We start from the raw sequence: 21248 nt of genomic DNA, 5'->3' as shown, positions 1-21248 counted from the left end.
CTACCCCTCAGTCTGTTTTGTGCCCTCTCTGCTCCTGTTGCTCCTGTACAGGTGTAATCTCTCTAGGACTGTGTTCACACAGGTCACACTGTTGCTGTTTGATTTGGATCAGTCTCTACATTAAACAGACACCAGGACTTTGTAGTGAAAATGTGAGATCTGATTCATCCGAGTCAGTTTTACTGACTGTGTGAATCAGCCCATCTGTCTGCACTGTTCTGGATCAGATAATAGTTTTCGTATTAAAGACTCGACACAAACTTACCTCTGCTCTCTGAACTCTTTTGTTCTGTTGAAGTTCAGTGGAAATAAAAATCTACTTTTCCATTGATCTTCTCTAAACTACAATCTTTGCTGTCAGGGTGCAAATTATGGGCACTAATGATTTAGAGCTGCACCAATAGTGATTTACATGATCAATTCATGTTTGTATCTAGAAAATGTCATTAAGATTGTGTTTCTCTAAAAAATGGCAACAAATTACCATTAGTTTCCTCGAAACAAAGGTGATATCTTACATTTTTTCACCCCACGCCCCCAGATATTTAGTTTACTGTCACATGAGACAAAGAAAAGCTGCATTTTATTGTACCTGACACCTGTCAACTCTCCAGAAAAGTGGCAGTTTAGTCATCTGTTCCTGGCTGCTATGTATAATGATGTATGGATGTACCATCACTGGATCGTTGTGAAACAGAGGGAAACTTAAAACAAAAAGATTCTGATGGATTCAGTTCTGCAGCTACTATACCAGCGTCATGGTTCTGTGACGACACTGATTTGTGAACACATCATACACAAGATGGCCTGAGTTTGACTGGTAGGAAAATCTGAGCCCTTCAATTTCTTTGATTTAGTTTATAGAGTATCAAGAGTGACTGAAATTATTCTTACCTATAGGGAACACAAACATTCTTTATCTCAAAAACCTTAGAAAGATCGATTTTGTAATTGATGCTGTATATTTTAAATGTCCAGTATTAATTGAGACTAGTTGAAGCAAGGTCTTTACCCTCCAATGTGTCACTATGTCAATTCATGTCAATTTTTTAAATATGCAGTAATGGACAGATGAATGCTGCGTTTTCTTGACAGAGTTCTTTGTGTCAAAGTAAAGACATTTGCCAACGCCTGACCCTAAGAACAGAACAGTCTCAGCACAGTGATCATTTACTCTTTTTATTATGCACATTCAAACATTACGCAGTAAGAAGCATTTAAACAGTCGGTGCACAGGACTGAACATCAACAGGAACAAAGGATCAACAGGAAACCTTTTCCACTGCACCAGTGTGTCGCAGCCAACACTCACACACACCACCAGCCTGTAAATCTTCTACATGCTTCAGGTCCCAGTGATGTGCTGATGCAGCACTCGTAAGAACCTGAACCTGCTGCTTCTCATGCTGCTGACAGGAAGCTGTTATTCACGCGAAAACAACGCAAGCAGGTGTCTGCTGGTTTTAAAAGAATATTATGTTTTTCTATTCTCTTTTTAAGCCCTTATAAGATAAAAAAGAAACACTTTTTACAGAGGAAACATATTCTGTTATGGATCTTTTGAACTCTTCATGTTGAGACTTTTTGAGGCTGTTTTTAAGACTTGAAGCCTGAGCTAATGTAAATGCAAACAACACAAGTTGTTTTTGTAAATACTGCTGAAGGGTTCAGAACAGAGCCGGAGTCATGATCTGTAAATCTTTGATTAGCATTAACACTGGAAAAAGGGGAACGGCTAGCCCCAACAAAAAAAACACACCTGTCAACACCTAAAAATCACAGATTATAATATGTAGTGTTTTTGGTTAATCAGCACAAAGAGAAAAGTAAGAATCATAATATGAGGTTCTTTGAGGAGTTGCATGTTGGCATTACTGTGGAACAGCAACAGTGAGGTTGCCAGGTTTGGTCTCGTGCTCATACTGAGGCCGACACCTCTGATCACCGACCGTGTGGCCTGATAAACAGTCTGAATGATAACTACAGGGATTATTCATCCTGCCAGTGTAGAAGTCAGTGATCACAGGGGCTGCAGAAATTAATCTCAGCAGTGAGCATTCGTCACACTGATCAATGAAAATACATTGATTTGATTTGTTGAATTGTTATTTGACTCCGGCTGCTTAGATGTAAATTGATCTAATCTGCTTTGTGTTTCTGCTAAACTTGTGCTCTGAAGGAAGTGGTGGTCTAAGAAAATAAGAAATATTTTTAAGCCTCTGAAACAGAAAGATGTCTTGCTCTTGGCACAGTGAAATATTAGGTTTTTGGTCAAACATCTTAAGACGTTTTTTAGGAGCACAGCTCTGAACCCTGAACCATGTCCCAACTCCTGCTCTGGGCTTCACATAGACATGAGAATAATTTGATCAATTAGGAGAAAAAAAAGAAGAAGAATAAAGCTCGGGAGAGTGTAATACTGTGTTACTGCCTTTCTTTCCCCACTGGTTTAAATCTTACCTCTCCCAGAAGGAAAGTAAAGCTGCAGTTCCTATAATGACCAGTAGATAATGCTCAAAGAAAACTCACTACACTTATTAACATAATGGAAATGATGGATAAAAAAATAGGTGTCCAATTATAACAGCCTCTTTACAGAGGTTTCACATTGGCCTGATGATCAAACAGCTGTGTGGTCGGCTGGAGTCTGGTGCAGTGGAAACGTCTCTGTGTCGTCCTGCTGTGAACAGACCTGCTGCACTCGAGAAATACAACTACAGACAAACTCAAGTCAAGTTTTGTCACATGTTTCAGCTTTGAGCGTAGAGGTGGCAGACCTCTGGTCAGAGTTACAAGGGGGAGGGGAAGAGGGTGATGATGCATTCAGGTGACACCCTACAAAAACTGCAAGAAGGTTTTAATCGGCGGTTCAGTTGTGAAAGTCAGCTGTCAAATAATACCTCTGGTCATTGGCTGAGAAACTCTGTTATATTTGCTAAAACAGAAACTCTGCTCCACATCTGAGATTTAGTTTTTAGTCAAAATGAAATATAAAAATGTTTTCGGATTTATAAAACTTGTGCTGCCACATTACAGTTTGAATTCACCAAAATTCAGACATAAACGTGTTTTTCAAACACAGCAATAAAATATATTCAATGAGTCAGTTCTTATGCATCTTTTTTTGTTTATCTGAATTTAAAAAAAAAAATGTTTTAGTGCAGAAGTTTTTCCATCAGACATTTGAGTTAGGTCATTTGCTGAGAACAGATGCCATTCAGTGTCTGCTTTCTCAGATGCCTCTGTGTAGCAAACATTAGGATGTCACGTTAAGCTCAGTGTAGGATTGTATAAAACTAAATGAGGCTTTTGAATGTGTTTTTTATTTTAATGTTGCTCATTAAGGGAGCAAAAAAAAAAAAGGGCTCGCGCACATCCAGAAGTGCAGCCAGGTGCTGAGTCCAGGGAGACGAATATCAAAACCAAAAAAGGACTCGCAACACTGTAGGAGCTCCCAAATAAGGTTTATTAGAGGACTATAAAAAAAAGTCCTCTAATAAACCTTTGTATATTTGGGAGCTCCTACAGTGTTGCGAGTCCTTTTTTGTTTTTGTTTTTGTTTTTAATGTTGCTCATTAAGACATAATCATTGATCAAACCATGTGGATCAATCAGATAAAACAGTAGAGTTTTGTTTTGTTTTTTCTTTGGTCCTGACTTGTCTGCACTGGTGATGAATCTACCGAACAGTACCTGAATGCACCATCACTAAACATTCATCACTGTGCCGGGGTGGGGGGACGGGACTGGGGGGTGGTTGGTGTCCAAGTGAAAGGGAAGGTGGTGGAGCATTGACTGTGATCGGTGGGCGTGTCTCAGCAGGTGACTGGCAGTTGGTGATTGGCTGTTTCATGCATCAGTGGTGAGTCCTCTGCAGAGAGAGGGAGGAGCCAACACGTAATTCATGAAACTCATCAGTATTTTGTGAATGAGAGAACAGTGACTGTACCTGTCCACAGGGTGTGCTGTAGAGAGGGGCGGGATATCAGGGGGAGGGGGTGTGGCCTATCCTCTGCTGTTTGGAAGGCGACTCATGCCAATCCTGTCAATTGGAGGAGAATTGACTCGTCGTCGTGGCAACTCCACTGCTTTGCTGTGAACAGGGATGGAATGGAAGACACTGTTGGAAACAACAGCACACACTCATACACAAAACATTATTATTATTATCATAATCTCAATCTGTATTTCAGAGATGAAAACCTGGTTTTATTTTATGTTTTAAGCAACATTTGATCAATACTGTTTGAAATCCTTACTTCACAAATTCACATTTAACAAAGTGCAGCCTTCACAAATAGGTGGTGAACACTGACATTAGAACAATACAGCCATTCACTTCAGTCAGAGACGTTTGCTACAGTGTGTCTTATGTTTAGTTCTTCTTCATCCTCCTCATCTATCTTACACTGCACCATCTCCATTATAGTGGGCAACCAGAGCAGCTCAGTAGCCTCAGACTCAGAAGGCTGAAGTGGAAGAAGTCAGTCAGTCAGTCAGTCAGTCAGAAACTCATTTGTGCTGAGTCATCCTCTATTGAGTCTTCCGATAACTACCTGGCAGGACCACAGATGTATCTCAGGTGTTTCACACTTGTCCAACTGTACCTCTGCTTGTTTGTTGCCTGTTTGGTTTCCATGGAGCTGATTGACAGGCGGTCCAGAGGTGCGTTGTTGCCAGGGAAACTCCTCTTCTTCTTTGGCTCCATGACGTCATTCTCCATTCTCACCAGGTCATCCAGTCGGAGCAGCTTTGCTGTAAGCTCCTCCGGCTTCACCCCTGCAGCACGGGACCGAAGACCCACCACAGGTCTTAACACGGGTCGATCTACATACTGGAACACAAGGACAGGACAGGATACGTCTATGTACTAAAGGTAACACACATTGGGATCAGGCTATGAGCTGAAATCACAGAAAGCTGGGATAAGTCTTGTAACTAAATTCAAAAATGTCACAACACGGCCAATGAGTTTGTAGACAAAGGGTTTCCCCTGGTAAGTTAATGCCAGAATGGGCTGGATGTATTGCCTTCTTGTACATTTTAGACCTGATTTAAGATTATTTATTATAACTTTTATGACTTTATGTGGATCACAATTGGCATTTTTATTTATTCATTTATTTGTTGTGTGTAGGGGGCATTTCATGTCTCTGCTCCAGGAGAATCAAAGCTGTCTCTGACTGTACGGAAGGCAATGGTAATTAATTTAGTTTGGAGCTGGGGGATGGATGGAGAGGAGGTTTTTACGATTACATCCAGAATCATCAATTATGAACCTTAACTGGCTCATTTTCTTCTTGTGAACTTGCACAACACTGTATTTACACGTAGTTGTCAACAGCTGACTTCACAGTGATATCATGGCTGATGTGAAATCCAGCTGTTGTTTTCTATAAGGGAGTCTCCGTATAGAAAACACTGACCTCAGCAGAGGAAAGCCACCCTGCTCTGTTCACTGTTTTCCTACGTCAGGGCTCCATGTTGTGGATCAGCTCTTACATCACGACCCTGACAGCGAGCAGTTTCTCACTTCCTGTCCGCCTGCTGCCTCTGATGAGTCAGACGATCGGGTTTCATCCAGACTAAACAGCGACCACCTTGAGGTTTGTGTCCTGCGGCCGCTCGCACCTCAGGGCTTTGTTCGCTCTGATGTTACATCACCTGATATCGGCACAGGGGCCCTCGGAGGGAGGGGCTGTTTGATTTGGCCCTCGGGGTGATTTGATAGGACACAATCTGATCTGCCGCCTCACCGTCTGATCCTGACTCTGATCTCAATCTGACCACTCTACCAGGGATTTTACTGCATCAGAACCAGACTACAGGCCTCACCAGAGACTGGTCTCAGTTTAATACTGTATATACTGTATGTGTGACCCACAAAGGAGACCTCGTAAATGTAGCTGACAAGTTCTTCTACTCACAAATCTATTTCAACTCAAAGAAATACTCCAGCTTCAATGGAATTAATTTATAAATGTATTGTACGTACTGTATAGTTTCCACTTTAATTACAGAACATTTAACTCTGAAATGTTGCATTTGTGTACAGACTGCCCTACACAGAGTGACTCTATATACATTTTGTTCCTTTGTTTTAGATTCTGCTTCTACTATTTGATTTATTTTTCTGTGTCCAGGCCGTGTAAGGAAAGGACTTACATTAAAACTACATGCTGATAGACTGTTTTACTGATAAATACATTGAATTGTATACTTCAGACTAAGGTTATGAGTTTCGTCCAGCACCTATATTAAACCTTTTGTAGGACATCAGCTAGTAGTTGATGAACTGTCTATTTCATGGAGTGTATTTTTACTCATCTCTTGAGTGTTAAGTTTTCCAGCAAATTTTTCTGTTGAACAAGTCAATAACAGTTGATGTCTAACTGCAAAAGCCAATGTTACTGATTTAATGTAAACCACTGGGTTTTATATCCAGCTCAGTTCTGTGATCCAAACTTCAATCAACATTAAAAACACTTCTGTGGTGTGTGTTTGTGTGTCTGACCTGAGGTTGATGTTGGACTCTGAAGCCCTCGACACTGCAGTGCAGCAGAGTGATGGAGAGCAGGCAGGAGATCGGCAAAGAGAACTGCATCTGAAACAACAAGATCAACATGAATGCATCACTGATGATGGTGATGATCAAACTGACCACAGTGCAGTGTCTGCAGCAGCTGCAGAGGTGAGTTTATGGTCTGACACTGATGAATTACTTCAACATAAGATGTGATTAATGAGTCAGATCAGCACATCTCTGTCACACATACAATTAATCACCAAGAGTACATCAGAGGCAGTTTATGGTTCAGGAACTTGTCCAAGGACATTTTGAAATGTGGACCAAAGGAGTTGGGTCTGATTAGAGAAGCTGTCGTATCATTAATGTCGTAACTGATGATGTTTAATTAACATCGTCAGTCGTAAAACATGCTCTTAACAGTGGCATGTCGCTCCTCTATTAATTTTATAACGATACAAAATTCATGTGTAATTCTTGTGATGTTTGCAGATACACTTCTGTTTGGAGTCCAGGATGTCTGACTCTCTCAGCTGCACATGAACACAGCAGCAGCTTCATAACAGAGGTCAGAGGTCACAGACACACACAGACAGACAGACTGTATCTGGTGTTGTGTTGTCAGATGTGACAAAATGTTTTTCTGAGGATGTAAAGTTCACATCAAACAGGTGCTGTGTATGTTTGTGCATATCATTCAGATGTTCATCAAAAGTACTTTTAGAAAAACTTTTGTTACTCTTTATACTGGTTATTATTGTTATAAGTTATCCAGGACCACAAGACATCATCCAGGATGTGTACAACGAAAATGTGAAATGCTTAGACCGTGGAATCGGTTGGTCGTTTTAGAAATTCCAGAGGAGAGCAGAATATGTGAAATGTGTGAGTTAGATGAAGTAGAGAGTGAGTCTCATTTCCTTGTATATTCTACAAAGTATGATGATTTGAGAGAAGTATTATTTCATGGAATCTGTGGACAAAACCCTGAAATAGTTTGGTTCTCTGATGAGCAGAAGCTGGAGTGGTTGTTTAAAGCCTGGAAAAGAAGACAGGGAAATTAGTTTAATTAATTTCTGATGATTTCCTCGTATTGTTGATGTATTGTTTTCCTTTTCTTTTTTTTTGGATACTGGTTTTGAACCCCTGTTTGTTTTCTTATTTCTTTGATGTGTTGATGATGTGCTCTGGTTCCGGCGTGTTTTCTTGGTGTCTTAAGCCCATGCGGGCTGGGCATACAGAAGTATACATGACACAATAATAAAAGTAATTCATTCATTCATTCATTCATTCATTCATTCATTCATTCATTCATTCATTCATTCATTCATTCATTCATATCACTTGTCACAACAGACACAGAAAACCTGCTGAGAATCAGTGTGGAGTCTGGAATCAGGGACAGGTGTCGACCAAACCAAGTTTTCTCATCTCCCACTCTCCCACTCACCCACACCCACCCACACACACACAGACACACAGCATGACAGTTTTAGCTCAGCTGACGTCTGAAGTGTATTGTCCAGCAACATCGGCTAATTTTAGCATTTTCCATCCCTGCAAATAAATGCCTTTTGACCGTCACATGCACGTTTGCACGTCACGTGCACGCCCCTGCATTCCCCGCTGATACACACACACAGACACACACACATAGCCTACACACCCACTGAAATGCACATTATTCCCCCAAACAGATGACACAGCAACGCACTTACCTTCAACATCACACACATGCTGGATGATGTCTTGTGGTCACGGACATATACAATCATTTGCAACCATTTTCACACACACACTTTTCTGCCATTCACAGCACTGCTGACGCAGCACTCATTTATGCACATGACAGGACCCACACACACATTGCAAATTCTTCCATTCACAAAAATACTCTGTTTCCTCCCTGCAGCCCAGCAGCAGACTGACCATCATTGATTAGATCCATCAGGAGACACCTGAACACGTCACACTCAACTCCTGTAGCATTTTAATTTTAATTTAGAGATTGTTTGGAGATTGTCCTTCCAAAAGGAAATGTAATTGAAAAGGGAATCAAACTTTCAATACACTTATTCAAGAATTTAATCTAAAGTCTAACAGAATGTCTTTAATGTGTATGTACCACAATATAAGATGAAGACAAAATATGGCACGCCAATATCAGATTTAAACAATATGTCAACTGCAAAATCATGCAAAACAATACAAAGCCGGGCTGTGCAAACATAAAAATAAATAATATGGGTCCAAAACAACAATTTACCCCAATTCCCCAAAACACCAGCAGCCACATAATTAACTTACAGTTATTATTGGTTTTCTTGACAGCAAATTCACAGCAAAACAAAACACACAGGAGACCAACAGCTGCAGTGACATCATCATCAAATAAAAGGTTCATTAATAAAAACTCATTTAGATACCAACGGTCAGCTGCAAAGAGTCGAATTCTGCACTGGAGCACACACCTGCAGGTGTGTGAACCTGCACACCTGCACACCCACCCACCTCCACCACACACACACACACACACACACACACACACACACACACACACACACACACACACACACACACACACACACACACACACACACACACACACACACACACACACACACACACACACACACACAAACAGAGTAACATGCATGTACGTATCAGTGCCTGTACCTTCAGTGTGGAGTGGAGTCTCTGTGAGGAGGAGTGTGTGTGTGTGTGTCCTGCTGTGTCGTCTCTTCTCTCTGTTTCTGTGTCATGTTGTGGCTTCACATCAGGTTTTATAGCTGCTGCCCGGGAATCTAGTGTCCAATCAGCAACCTCCGCTCCTGTGACATCACTTCCTGTGCTTCTTTTCCACTGTGTGTGTGTGTCTGACATTTCAACATCAGGTCCATTACCTGCTAATGAAAGCTCCTGGGAGCAATCACACCTCCCAACCACCTCTCACCTCCTTTCCTCCTGCAGCTCACTCTTTAAAAATAAACACGTTCATATCTGTTGTCTTGCTCTCAGAGTCAGGACTGGCAAACTGTCTCGCTGCATCTGCTGCTCCCTAAATGCAGAGCACTGGGAGCACTGGGGACAGAAGAGACAGCGGATGAGACGGACTCAGCTGTGTCAATGTCAGTCAAACTCCCCATAACAACTTCATCTAAACATGACAACAAAAGTTCACAAGGAGTGTTCACCTCGGCCTGACCTCCATCATGTCTCGATCACAACTATGTCTGACTAAGTTTCTGTAGATCTGAGTGTCAGAGATTCACTGTCCTTCTGAGAAGAAGATCAGGGAAGAGTGGGAGAGCAAATATTTTCGTAATAGTGAAGAACTTGTTTTTTTTCTTTAGTTAGATTTAGTTAGTTAGTTGCTTTGATTGTTGCTCAAGTTCATCTTCTACATGACGTCAGTAACAACACTGGCACCATGAGGAATCAAATCAAGGACGCACGTGGTTCAATCTTACTGAAAAAAACGTAAATATGAAGTAAATATAACTAGTAGTAATTTTGTGTTTACATCCATATGTTGTATTTACCTAAAATGTATCTGTGTTTACTTATGGAGTAACTTAAACTTAAAACTCAAAAATTGCATCTAAATATTGATGAACATGTGATTTACTGTAAGCTGATGCATCATCTTCAGACTGAAACTAACCTAAAGCTCCTCTCTGGTGTTTTGACTAAGTGATGCTTCATTGACAAGTTCCCCTGCACAATACACTCACCATCACTGATCAGTCACTAATATTAATGTACCAAGTGTGTGGAGCAAAAGATGCAGTGCTGGCTGATGTGCTAAATTATGTAAACAATGATGTTTTATGTGGAAGGAAATGTCTTCATTATATTCATTATATATCATAGTATTTATTTCATTCATTACATTACTGTATTTCATTTGGCAGATGGTTTTGCCCAACGTGATTTATGATAAGTGCTTCCACACCACCCAGGACCAAGAGCTTCACATCATAAAACAGGGTGTGTTTCCCTTTTAAAGAAATGACTAAAAACATGTTCTCTTCAAAATTCATCACATTTATTTGTGAAATAACGGATTGTTTGAAACAGTGGAGACAAAAAAGCTGGAAATTCAGAGTCTCCAGCATTAAGGGAGACCATGGGTCACACTCAATGTCGTACGCTGACTCAGCAGTATCAGTGACAGTAAGGTAAGCCAACCCTTCATCTATTGTAACTTTAGCTTTGTCAACGATACATGACTCACGACAACTGTAAACTTTCTTTGTACCGATGAGAAAGTTCTACAAGAAAAGTCGTGTGGTTTGTATTGCTGTTGCCACGGGTGACAGGGTCCTCTTCCATGGTGGGCTTCCCTCTGGGGCCGGACGACCTCTGCACTCTCCCTCCATTTAGTCAGGACGGAGGATTGGATCATTGAGAAAACACACCTGGGTTAATAATAGTAATGACACTGCAGCTAACAGGCTAATAATGACGGAAACCCCCGCACCCTTTAATTAGTGACAACCTGTGATGTCATGTTACCCCACAGTCAACCAACTCCTCACCTCACCTCATCCCTGCTGCCATGGGAGCAGAACATACAGGCTTAAATAAATTTAGGCAGATAGATTTGTTAGATGCATCAGGGTGTTTGCATGGACTAAACAAGATTAAAGAGACGAGTAAACACACACACAGGACACGACAGCCTTTACAGCACACACACACACACACACACACACACACACACACACACACACACACACACACACACACACACACACACACACACACACACACACACACACACACACACACACACGGACATGCTGGAAAATGTGAGTATTGAGAAGGATAATTGTGTCTCTCCAGAACAATGGATGCGCAGTAGCTGTGTTCAGACTGCATAATGCATTATTAATATAGTTATATGTGTTATAATTGTCTTATAAACGTGTATAACTATAATTATAAACACTCATTAATTATCATAAGGCTTTATAACAATAAGCATAAGACATCATAGAGCATTTTGTAATGGCTTATAAGGTCTTAGTATAATAATAGAGTTATAATGCTCTATAATGTGTTGTGCTTATTGTTATAAAGTCTTATGTGATTTATGAGTGTTTATAATGATAGTTATACACGTTTATAAGCCAATTATAACACATTTTAACTATATTTATAATGCATTATAAATGTGGGCATTGTCAACGAGTTACTAACAATTATAACGTATTATAATACCTGACCTTATAAGTCAAGATAAAATGCTTTATAGTGTGTTATGATTATTGTTATAAAGCATTATGATCATTTATAAATGTTTATATATAACTATAATTATACAGTGTTATACAGTGTTATAACTGTAATGTTTGCTCCTCAGGTCAGAGAGGAGCAAACATTACAATGTGTGCCGCTCATTGGACCCTTTGGTGTCGATTTTTGAAACCAGTTTTACAGCCGGTAAAGAAAAATCATCAGCCTAGACATGCTAAATGCATCCTGTTCAGACACACTGTCTTCCATTACTATTATTAAATTTAAGTTGATCCTAAGGCCACAGCCTGGACCAGGACCAGTACGTAAGTTCAGTGTCCTGTTGTAAGACCATCGTGTTCCTTCAGCAGAGTCATCTGAACAGTGTCGACTCTGTTACTCCAGTGATGTGTCTCTGTGTTTTTACTTTTACTTTGACTGGAGGTGAATCAGCAGAGGTCAAACTGTAAAGTTTAAAATCACATGACCTGCTCTTAAGGTGAGGAACAAATATAGAGCCACAGGTGAGTCATGAATCTGGCTCCCAGTTTTTAGCCCGCATCCTCTGTAATGTCACTGTGGCAACAGCGACAACACAATCACCAATAGCAACAGCCATTAGGACATGTGGCGCCAACTTGGCTGACAAAATGCTGTGGCAAACCATCATCATGCCCTGAATACAGTGTCCTGTACAGCCACTCCTGGAGTTGGAGACTCTTCATCTCTGTCTGGAGAAGCTGCTTACACCTGTTCACCAGGATTTGAGGACCCCTATGGTTTTTCACATGTGAGGGAGTATAACAATGGCAAAGCACACTCCCATAATTAAAAACGTAGTTAAATCTGTCTTTACTGCCGCTCCCAAAATAAAAGATAGAGAATAGTAAAAAGTACTTTTCCTGTGTTTCCTGTAGGACTGGGCCTGGTCCTACAGCCCCTCTCCCGTCAGCCTGCTGTCATGCTGACTCTGCACTAACAATGTAAAGCTCCAGCTTTTGATTCTCAGAGATCAGGTGACTGAGATCTTATGATTGAAGCTTCTCTTGGCCAAATCAAGCCTGTAGGATTCCCCTGGATATTCCCCGTCGTCCTCCGCCTCTCACCTCCAGCTCTCCCCGACCTCACTGTTTTCACTCTGAAAGCTGAGATTTAACCGTGTCACTCTTTTCCCATTAAGCTGGCCTACTCTCCCTGCTTTTCCTGGCCCAGCCTGCCCACCAGAAGCCGCCTTCATCAGCTCTTGTTGACTGAACAATTCAATTTTCAAAAACATTGTTTTCCTATATTCCATGTTGTAAACTGTTTTCTTATTTGTACACAACATCTACTGCACGTTGCTTACCCTGAGATTTCTCACATTTTTTCCCTGTTAAGGTTTTTTTGGGGGAGTTTTCCTCAGTCGATGTGAGCGTCTAAGGGCAGAAGATGTTGTTACGATGCCATGTAAAGCCCTTTGAGACAAACTGTTTGTAAAAAAAAAAGGGCTATACAAATGAACTTGCCCTGCCTTAACAAGAATATCAACTGTTAGAAAACCTACACCTTAGTGCTTCTGTGTCCATTCAAACATCAGGACTCTGAGACCTTTCTTCAACAAACCAGTTACTACACTCTTAGGCTCCAGCAGCTGTATTTCCAATGTCAGCTCCCAGGAGGAACACAGTACTCTGTGTTTTCACTGTGTTTCCATGATGGAAAAAAAAGAAAAAAAGAAAGAAGCGATATGTTTCTGTAATTGCGGATAACACATTGTGTAAATGATGAGCCCTGTAGATGGAAGACAACATTAAACACACACACATGGTTCAAGATCAGCATATACATGTATCTCCAGGTGGCCTGTTGACCACTTGCTGTCCACTTATGTCCCTTCATGTTGCCTGTTGCCGGAACTTTCTACCATCCATCATTCAAAGCACTCAATCTTATCCGTTCAATTGAAATCCTGCTTCTGGCAGGAAACCACAACACTGATACATGATCAAAGAGGACATTATGTCATTGACAGCCAGGCGACCATTAAAACAGCGTAACCATGATAAGGATCACGTATTTCTTTGGTTTGAGAATTTACTATTTGGAACAATGCAACAACACAACTCAACAACAAACTTACAGTATAACAACTGAACATTTAAACCAAAAAGTTCAACAAAAAAAAAAAAAGAAGAAGAAGAAAAAAAATCACATAACACAAAGGTTGCTCGGCTCTGTGATGCAACAGTTAGGCCTGTGGTGGGCAAGGCTGATGACATTAGAGGAAATTTTCCTCAGACCATTTTCAGAACGGCCTTTGCATTCAGCAATGGCCATGAAGGACCACAGTAGACTATTTCAGAGGCCCCTGAAGTGGAACACTGCTGGAGACTTAAATACACATCCGAGGAAGCTTAGGTTAAGCTCAGGCCGCCAAGCACAAGAGAGGGAAAACAAGACTAATACCCCTTTTCCACTGAAATGAGCAGGTTTTTAAATCTGGTAAAACAAATCTCATCCCCAGGTTGTTGCTCCTGAGAGAGTGGTGAAGCCATTGTGTCAGACACTTTAATCTGTGATTGTGTGTTTAAAAAACACATTTTGAAGCTGCACAAAGCCGGTACCTGGACAGGTGACAGGGCTGTCTGTCTGTGCTCTAAGGCCTTACAACAGGAAAAGGGGTAAAAATTCAGGTAATGTGACCTGATGGGTGTGAATGATGATTAGACCATTTTCTCATTGCCAGCAAAAACCAACAGATCTTAGCAGTTGTTGCCAGTGGAAAAGGGCCTAAAGGAACTAAACATGTAAATGTCCGTCCTGCCAGAGCAATTATTACACAGCAGAATCTGAATTATGAGCCATTCACAGTAACCACAAATTCAATTCAACAATTCATTCATGTTCAAAATCAATTTAATTGGAAAAGGCTCAAAACCAAGTGAGAAATGTGTGAAACTCACACACTGCACATGGGACGTGGGGTGAGCTTTCTGGAGCAGACTCACACAGCTCTGCTGCTTGATGGATGACAGAGTCATGAGACAAGGTCTAAAGTTTGATTTCTGTTCTAGCTGAGGAGCACCAAAGTGCATTTTAGCATGACACTGGACCCCTGCCCTGTTCGACTCCCTCAACATGCTCACAGCAACAGGATGTGATGTGGTTCACAGATGATGCCTCTGTAGACTGGAGCTACACTTTTCTGTGTGATAATGAAAACTGCAGGGCGCTGGACAGGCTGACGGTGGAGGACAAATCTATTTAACACATACAGCCGGTGGGATTATGGAGAGGGGGTGGGGTGGGGTGGGGTGTGGGAAACTGGGATTCCCAGTTTCCAGACTCTCTAACCTGCTCGAGCTCCCTCACACTCACATATAAATGGTTGAGTCATGACTTCCTGGTTTTGACCGGGAGTCGACTCCACTCATCAACGTGAGCTCAACCTGTGAAATCCATCAGCTGCTGCCGGAAACTCTCCACTGACACCAACACCGGAGAAACTGAGGGATAATTATGGCTCATGCAGCAACACTTGGGTCCACAACTACGTTATAATATCTGTGACGTGTGATTAGACGAGGCCAGGCTGGAAACAAACTAACAGGTCATCCAAATGAAAGGGATAGGATCTCTTCACACGGTTGTGTGGATGTTTGGGCTTATCTATCTATCTATCTATCTATCTATCTATCTATCTATCTATCTATCTATCTATCTATCTATCTATCTATCTATCTATCTATCTATCTATCTATCTATCTATCTATCTATCTATCTATCTATCTATCTACAGTATCTATCTATCTATCTATCTATCTATCTATCTATCTATCTATCTATCTATCTATCTATCTATCTATCTATCTATCTATCTATCTATCTATCTATCTATCTATCTATCTATCTATCTATCTATCTATCTATCTATCTATCTATCTATCTATCTATCTATGCAGAGATACATACTGCCCACCAGTTTATGCAGAATGCCTACTTACCTACCTGCCCGCCTGCTGGTCCATCCATCCATCTGTCCGTCTGTCTGTCCTTCCATCTGTCTATCGATCTGTCTGTCCATCCATCCTCTCATCCTTCTTACAGTAATGGTATCTTCCTAATGACCTTACTCATGACCGTTCTTCTAGAACCACTCTCGGGCCAAACTACACTTACGGCTTTTATTTGTAACATTTGTTCTGTCACATTGTGTCTGTAATGACCGCCACAGTCTCTCCATTAGGAGACTTTTACCAGGATTTATTGATGTTGCAGTGTGTGACACTGCCTGGTTGATGGCAGGGTATTGCACTTCTTCAGCATTTGGATGTTGCCTAAAATTAAGAGAATGATGCTGCTGTCTTGTACGGACATTTTTATCATTTAAGGGAAATTATGCAGCTGCTAATGTGTGGACTTTTGGATGTGGTCCAGATGGAGCAGAAGACAGAGGACACAGGGCTGTTGTTTCTGCTGTACCAGCTGCTTCACATCACACACATTATCCTCATTTTCCACCCAATTAACCTGTGTGTGTGTGTGTGTGTGTGTGTGTGTGTGTGTGTGTGTGTGTGTGTGTGTGTGTGTGTGTGTGTGTGTGTGTGTGTGTGTGTGTGTGTGTGTGTGTGTGTGTGTGTGTTCAGTAGCCATGTCAATGATCCATGTGATTGACTCATTACTGATTAAACACATAAAAGGACACAGGGAGCCAATCAGCACAAAAAACACACCTCTCCTTTGCTTTCCCAGCATCACCTGGGTGTGGCTGAGCTGCAGTAGGAACTTGGTGACAAAACATTTCTGCTGTTGTTTGGTCTCCTCTCCTCTGCTCGTCCAATTAAACTGTTTGGGGAAATGAGCCAGGGTCACAGATGTTCACTGATGAACAAACCTGACAGAAATTTGAATGACACAATGACATATTTTACAGTAAATAAAAAGAAACCACTTTCTTTCCCTCCCACTGCTGTGGTTCCAGCTGACGCCACAGTGTGGCAGTAGAGTAAAGGAGAAGAGGAATCTTCACTCTGGACAGAGAGCAGTTTTTCACATTTTTCTATCAAAACCGACCTTACTCTGTTTCATTTATATGTTATTAATATATTATTATTATTATTATTATTATTATTATTATTATTATTATTATTATTATTATTATTATTATTATTATTATTATTATTATTATTATTATTATTATTATTTATTTATTTTTAATAACTTTCATTTATCAATTGTCAGACATAAAATGCATAGGTACATACAAATAGTATTATTATTATTATTTTTTTTTACATTCAAGAACATAAATGAACAATCCCCCCACCCAGCCACCCCACCCCATCCACCCTGGTAATTTTAAAGGTTAAGTATGTCATATTTAGATGGGGTGAGCCACACACTCTCTTATTAATATATAATTAATATATAATTAGTAATTCCTTCAATCAACAAAATATGGTCCTGACAGCCCTCTGTTAAACCATTAACATTTCTTCACTCCTTAAGTTGCATTTCAAAATCCAACCAAACCACTTCTAGCCTTTCACTGTTTTGTCTCAGGACAGGAGGCCCTTGAACTTACTTAAAAACATTTAAAACTTCTTGGAGAAATTAAAACTTGTTTTTAAAAAAACATGGAAATGCCTTGTAGAACTGACCTAACCCCCTTTGGGACACCCAGATGCTCCTCAGGAAACCTCAAGAACTGCAGGCATTTCTGTTATTTTCCCTTTCAGTCCTTTCCTCCCATTTTTTTAATCTAAGGACTGCATATTTTAATGTTTGGAAGACACAAATGAATGTCTTTATTAACTGACATCATATTGGATTCTGGTTTTCATCAGTATAGTGTTTTGCTGTTGACTCTGATTTGGAAGAAAACAAGTGTGAAGTGTGGCTTTGGAAACCTTGAAACTGTCTCCCAGAGGTCTTCAAAGGGACACGCTGACTGACAGCAGTTACACTGTCTAATAAATCTCTTAGTGGCATTTAACCTTTCTATTCTACTAAACACTGCTGCGGCATTAATCTGTTTGATCAGATGACATTTTAAATTCGGTTATCTCACTGATAATCTGACTATAGTGTCTGTCCCTCAAAGAAACACCACTTGAAGTACTTGTATCTGTCTAATAATCTGACACTGACATGCAGTCATTGTCATGCAGTATCTGTTTACCTGTCAGTCTGACAGGTTAAAAGGGTAGAAGCTGTTAAGGTAGTCCATGTAAAAAGCACATATAATCAGAGTGTCAGCGAGCGGTTGGTGGCTCCTGGCAAAAGATGAAAGTGTAACACAAGGTGATGGCTGACGGTAAGAGTTTGATGGACAGGCCAAGTCCCGGCGCCCGTAAGCGGTAAACCATGTTAACATAAAACTGAAAACCAACAGCACGCCAACAGCACTTTGATGATGCTGATGCCAGGCCGACACAGGCCCACCCTGCTGGGATTAGAAGGAGGACACTGCTGCAAACATGTAGACAATGAATAGATGAGTATAGCCAACGTGAACCATTAGAGGAGCCTCTGCCTGCTCCATGCGCAGGTACAGAAATGAAACAGTAGTTTTGTGTTTTCACCCTTTAATTACAACACACTTATTTCATACTCATACTGATTGCTTTCCAATCACCCTTCTGTCTTTTTATTTGGTTTCTATGAAAGTCATCTTGCTGAAATGTGTGGTCCACTCAGACCATTTGATGATAAATTAATGCTAATTGTAAACTGTTTGGCGCAAGTGAGGTACATTTTGACGCCAATATAGAGCTAATTATTCAATGGTAATTAATTTAATGTTAATGGTCCTCTGTGTGTGTGTGTGATTGATGCCAGTTGCCCCCTCTGACAGTCACACAGTGGCAGTGTCACTCTGATTGGTGAATTTCACTGAGCATGCTTACTGGGGACGCCTGCTGCTCCATCACTACGGGGACAACACACACTGCAACCGAACATGAACACAGACACAGACACAGACACAGATACAGATACAGACAGACACACGTATGATATTAATGTGTTTAATTGGCTTTAAGTTGTCGTGGAACATACTGGATCAGCGAGAGCTATTCAACCACCAGTGACTCCAGCTCTGCAGTTTTACTGTAATAAAAACATGGGTAAACATCTGCTGTGGTGTTACAGTCCTTTCTTTCTTCTTTACATCAAGACAAACAATGTTCCTCTCAGAAATCTCTCTCAGACATCCGGGATGGTTTCAAAATAAAAGCTTCAGTGACGTTTTCAAGTGGTCAGTGGGAAATCTGACAGTTATCCATTATGTAATCAAATGCCACACAGAGGGTCACCACAACACAACAAGTAAATTATATGTAGTAGTAAATGTCTGTTCTGATTGGAGTGCTCCACAGTTATCACTCTAATGCTGTTACAGTCAGTGAAGCTCCACAAGTAGCTCATCCCATCCCTAGTTCTTGACATCCGCAATATCCACATATCAGTCAGGAGAAAATCATAACAGGTACAATAGAAATATAAATTACATATATGAACAGAGGGAGTAGACTTCTCATGGAAAGATCTCCAAATAGTTGAGAACTTCACCTGTAGTCAGGACTCTGGTGGTGCTGGAGAAGATTGGACGTCAACAGGCTCAGAATCGTCAAGTCATCCTTTATTGACATGGGATGTTCCCAACCCACAATTAAGATCTGAACAAGGACGTTAACTTTCTTTAAATCTCTGCTTAAAATCCAGTTCTTTGTTTTAGCCTTTGGTAATGTTTGACACATTTTTCCTTTCTTTTCTTTTTTAATTTTTTTAATAATGTTTTATCCTTTATCATTGCTGTTATTGTTATTTCATATACTTCTCCTTATCACTTATTGTCAGATGTTTTGCATAATGATGATTTTTTGCATACAATTGATTCTTGAAGTTGTTTTTTAATTTTTTTTTGTTCTACACTTTTTAGTTCTCTCAGGTACTTTAGACTTTTTTTCTGGATTTTCATTATTTCTGATTAGTATTTAACTACAGTATAGTATAGTATAGTATAGTATAGTATAGTATAGTAATCAACTACATAAATAAAGTTATTATCATTATCATCACAATTACAAACACTGGTCAAGAAGTCTTACTGAAAACCTCAGTCACACTCACATGTAGACAGGTGATGTAAGTTTTAAACTTTCAGGATTTACAGTAGCTACATGTGATCCAGGTACACACACAAACACCTGCAGTTCAACATAACCAGTTGCCTCCCACAGGCTTTAAAATCACAGATCACTCATTTAAAGGAAGGTTGTGTGTATTTTTCCCTGAGGGCCACATTCACGATTATTGTGCAATCCTTCAATAGTTTAGCTTTTACTACAACTACTACCGTTACCAGGGTGACCAGCATTGTTGGCTCTGTGGTTGCCCCTTCAGGCTTGGCTGCTGTTCAGACACTCGGCGTAGCTCTCCAGGACCCCCACCTCACCCCACCCCTCACACCATCCTCCCCTCTATAGTATTTGGGTTAGAGACACAACAACCACCAACAGTTCTTCTCTCAGCCTTTTCTGCTCTATTTTGGTGCCTTTGTGGCAGCGGCTGCATTGGTCTTTCAGGGGACTGTGTGTGCGTTTGTGTGTGTAAATGAGGTGTCTGGAACATTGAGAGCTGCTGTCACCCTCACAGAGTACTGAGTTTGTCCTCATGACATGACATCAGAGATAAGAGGCCTCACGCTCTGAGTCTTCTCCTTGATTCATATGATACAAATACAAATATATAGGAATAGGAATAGGAATAGGAATAGGAATACAAACACAAATGCAAATTGCTTTATTAATTGATTGGGAAATTCATGTCCACTGTGATTATGGATCAGATACTTAAATCACCAAGAGAAGAGCAGATCTCCCCTGCACTGGTCTTTCCTCACTGGTTACCAGTAATAATAACAGTGATAGTTGTATTTATAGAGCACTTTTCAAGTAAAAGCACAAAGTGCTTTCCTAAAATAAAAAGACTCAATCACACAATGAAAAACATTATCAAACAGAACACAAAGTGCATAAGGAACCAGAACATCCTTGCATACACCAACATATGTATGTGTTACCCTCAAATGAAAGAAGCAGCTTTGTTAGTTGTTTGAAAATGCCATTCTATAAAAGTAAGTTTTATGAGGCAACTTAAAAACCATGTCGGCCCACCTGATGCTCAGAGGGCAGCTGTTCAGAGCCGAGGAACCAGGATTGCAAAGGCTGGATCACCTTTTGCTTTTAACCTGGGCTCTGGAACAGCGAGAAGGCCCTGACCTGCAGACCTGAGGGGCCTGTTCAGATGGAAAGATGAGAGGAGCTCTGTTATGTATCCTGGTGCCAAGGTATTTAGAGGCTTAATTCAAAAGGGGATGGGAAGCCATTGCATTGAAGCCAAGACTGGTGTGATGTGGGCTGACCATTTAGTTTGGTTTAAAAGTCTAGCTACTGAGTTTGAGGTACTTTGGAGCTGTCCAATAGCTCAATTGTTCAGA

The 21248-nt window shown here is 40.6% G+C and overlaps 1 protein-coding gene across 1 annotated transcript; it reads right to left on the bottom strand.

Annotated features, from left to right (window-relative positions):
• Positions 1–4005: 4005 nt before the first annotated feature.
• On the bottom strand, positions 4006–8262 carry ostn (osteocrin; the record flags this gene model as incomplete). Its single annotated transcript, XM_083985661.1, has 4 exons — positions 4006–4093; positions 4608–4834; positions 6515–6604; positions 8245–8262. The coding sequence occupies 4 exons, from the start codon at positions 8260–8262 to the stop codon at positions 4006–4008; spliced, it is 423 nt and encodes a 140-aa protein (XP_083841787.1).
• Positions 8263–21248: the final 12986 nt, after the last annotated feature.

Source organism: Trachurus trachurus, assembly GCF_905171665.1.
Source record: "Trachurus trachurus genome assembly, chromosome: 13".
NCBI classification, from domain to species: domain Eukaryota; kingdom Metazoa; phylum Chordata; class Actinopteri; order Carangiformes; family Carangidae; genus Trachurus; species Trachurus trachurus.
This window is presented reverse-complemented; position numbering and strand designations above follow the sequence as displayed.